Source organism: Carlito syrichta, unplaced genomic scaffold (assembly GCF_000164805.1).
Source record: "Carlito syrichta isolate Samal-C Ts95f unplaced genomic scaffold, Tarsius_syrichta-2.0.1 Scaffold305642, whole genome shotgun sequence".
In the NCBI taxonomy this organism is placed as follows: domain Eukaryota; kingdom Metazoa; phylum Chordata; class Mammalia; order Primates; family Tarsiidae; genus Carlito; species Carlito syrichta.
Window position 1 is genome coordinate 246,004 of NW_007249738.1, and position 2,364 is coordinate 248,367.

General features: G+C 38.0%; 1 protein-coding gene across 1 annotated transcript in view; it reads left to right on the forward strand.

The window, feature by feature from the left end:
- The window catches only part of LRRK2 (leucine rich repeat kinase 2), a 150,490-nt gene that overhangs the window by 121,683 nt on the left and 26,443 nt on the right, over positions 1-2,364 (forward strand). The window contains exon 41 of the mRNA XM_008061931.2: positions 420-580. Within this exon, the coding sequence (XP_008060122.1) occupies positions 420-580 (161 nt within the window). The remainder of the gene's footprint in view (positions 1-419; positions 581-2,364) is intronic.

Sequence of the window (2,364 nt, forward strand, 5' to 3'; positions counted from 1 at the left end):
GGATTCCCTGAGCCCGAGGGTTCGAGCCCCGCCTGGGCAGCGAGACTTCATCTCTACAATAAATCAAAAAATCAGCCGGGCGTGGTAGCGCGCACCTGTAATTCCAGCTACTTGGAAGGTTGAGATGGAAGGATCGCCGGAGCCCAGCAGGTTGAGGCTGCGGTGGCCGGGAGCAGCCACTGCACTCCAGTCTGGGCGACAGAATGAGACTCCAACTCAAAAAAAAAAAAAAAAAATTACTTTGTAGAACTAGACTTATATGTTTTAATTTTCTCCTACAATATCTCTTTAACTGTAAAGGTCAAAACATAGAATGTTTGACCCTTGGCATAATGGGTATACATATTCAAGGAAACTATGGCAAAAATTATTGTAATATAACCACATTTTAATAAGATTTCCTGTGTATTTTCTGGCAGATACCTCCACTCAGCCATGATTATCTACCGTGATTTGAAGCCCCACAATGTGCTGCTTTTTACACTGTATCCCAATGCGGCCATCATTGCAAAGATTGCTGACTATGGGATTGCTCAGTACTGCTGTAGAATGGGGATAAAAACGTCAGAGGGCACACCAGGTAGGTGATCATACTTGTGTGATAATTTTCTTTGAGATGGGTAACCAGTGACATCAGATATGAGTTCAGGAGAGTCTAAAGAAAACTGTAGTCTATCACATTGTAAACAGATATTTGTTGTGTGAATAACTGTAACCATTACGTTGTAATTTTTTTGTTTGTATTTTATAGAATAAAAAAATCCATTGATGTAATTTTCTCAGGGCAAAAACTGAATAAAAAGGAGAGAATGGTTTGATGTCAAGTTATATTTTTAAAGGTTCGATTTTTAAAAATCTTTAAATACTTTGTGGTGGTAAAAAGTAATAGTAAAAGCTTTCATCTAGGTTCTGTTGACACTCATGAGACAAATCTAATTCAGGTCCACAAACTCTTTTTCATAACTCAGAAACTCAAAGGACTCTGAAAACCCAAAGATTTTGTTTACAACTTGTTTGGTGACAAAACCTGAGGGAACTGACCTGATGTTTATTATGATCATAATGTCTCACACTCAGTGAATATGCATAAGTTTTGCTGCAGAAATATAAACATGATGAAGTACAGGGGACTGGCCCTGACCCTACTGAGGGTTTATGTAATGTTATCTATGTGCATCATTATATCTATAAATCTATATCTATGAAAAAGTATACGTTCCTAAATACTCCAAGAGTTTTACATAAGGGCTTTGGATCTGAGGTTTTTCTTGGTGGCATTTTTCTTGATAGAAGAGTCCTTTCTTCTTATTGTAGGTTAACAAAGGTGTTTAGGACTTTAAACACTGAACTTCAGGTTTTTTTCTTCATAATTTATAAGTTGATATGTCAGTACTTAAAAATAATGTAGCTTCTCTATTGAACCCTCTATACCAAGATGAGTCATGGCTACTTTATGAAATGAAACATACTTAGTCTGGATACCCTTATAGTTGTGGTCTCCAGAAACCAACTGGCATCATTGATTTAGGTTTTAATACTGCTTTTTAAATCATATCCAACCTTTTTTTGTCATGCCTGTTCTAATAATTCTATTATTACTACTGTTAGCACCTCTTCTACTAGTGAAAATTTATTTCCTGTGCTATCCTATACTTGTGTGTTTTCATGATCTTACTTGGTTCAGCCATGTTCTTCCCACATCACTGTCTAACCCATGGACTCCTTTCTTTCTCTCTTTCTCAGCTTTCACTACTCTTCTTCTACTCTCAGGTTTATCAGAATCCCAATATCTGATTAGAAAGCTGTAGTCAGAGGGTCACTGATCTGTATAGATATCTTGCCTTTCATATTTCAGTTTGAGTAGGGAATAGAAAATGGACAGATTGACATCTGTTTGAGGGAGTACAGTCTAACTTTAAGAAAGTCTTATATGATTGGTTATTTGTAAGTAAAATTGCAGAAAGCCTTACATCATCTTGATGATTGCGGTTCAATTAAAATACCTTGCCTAAGACAGAAGAAAAAGTTCTAGGTTGGGAAAAAGTTCTAGATTGGGTCCCACCCAACTTAAGTACTTAGATAAGCAAATGGTCCCAGATTCCAGTGCCTGGTTTTATTTCTGCTGCAAAAACATATTCTCTCATTGGTTTTGCATAGCTTTTTATTTTATTGTTTATTTTTTTTGAGTTGGAGTCTCACTCTGTCGCCCAGACTGGAGTGCAGTGGCCGCTCCCGGCCACTGCAGCCTCGACCTGCTGGGCTCCGGCAATCCTTCCGCCTCAGCCTTCTGAGTAGCTGGAACTGCAGGTGCACACTACCACACCTGGCTAATTTTTTTATTTATTGTAGAGATGAGGTCTCGCC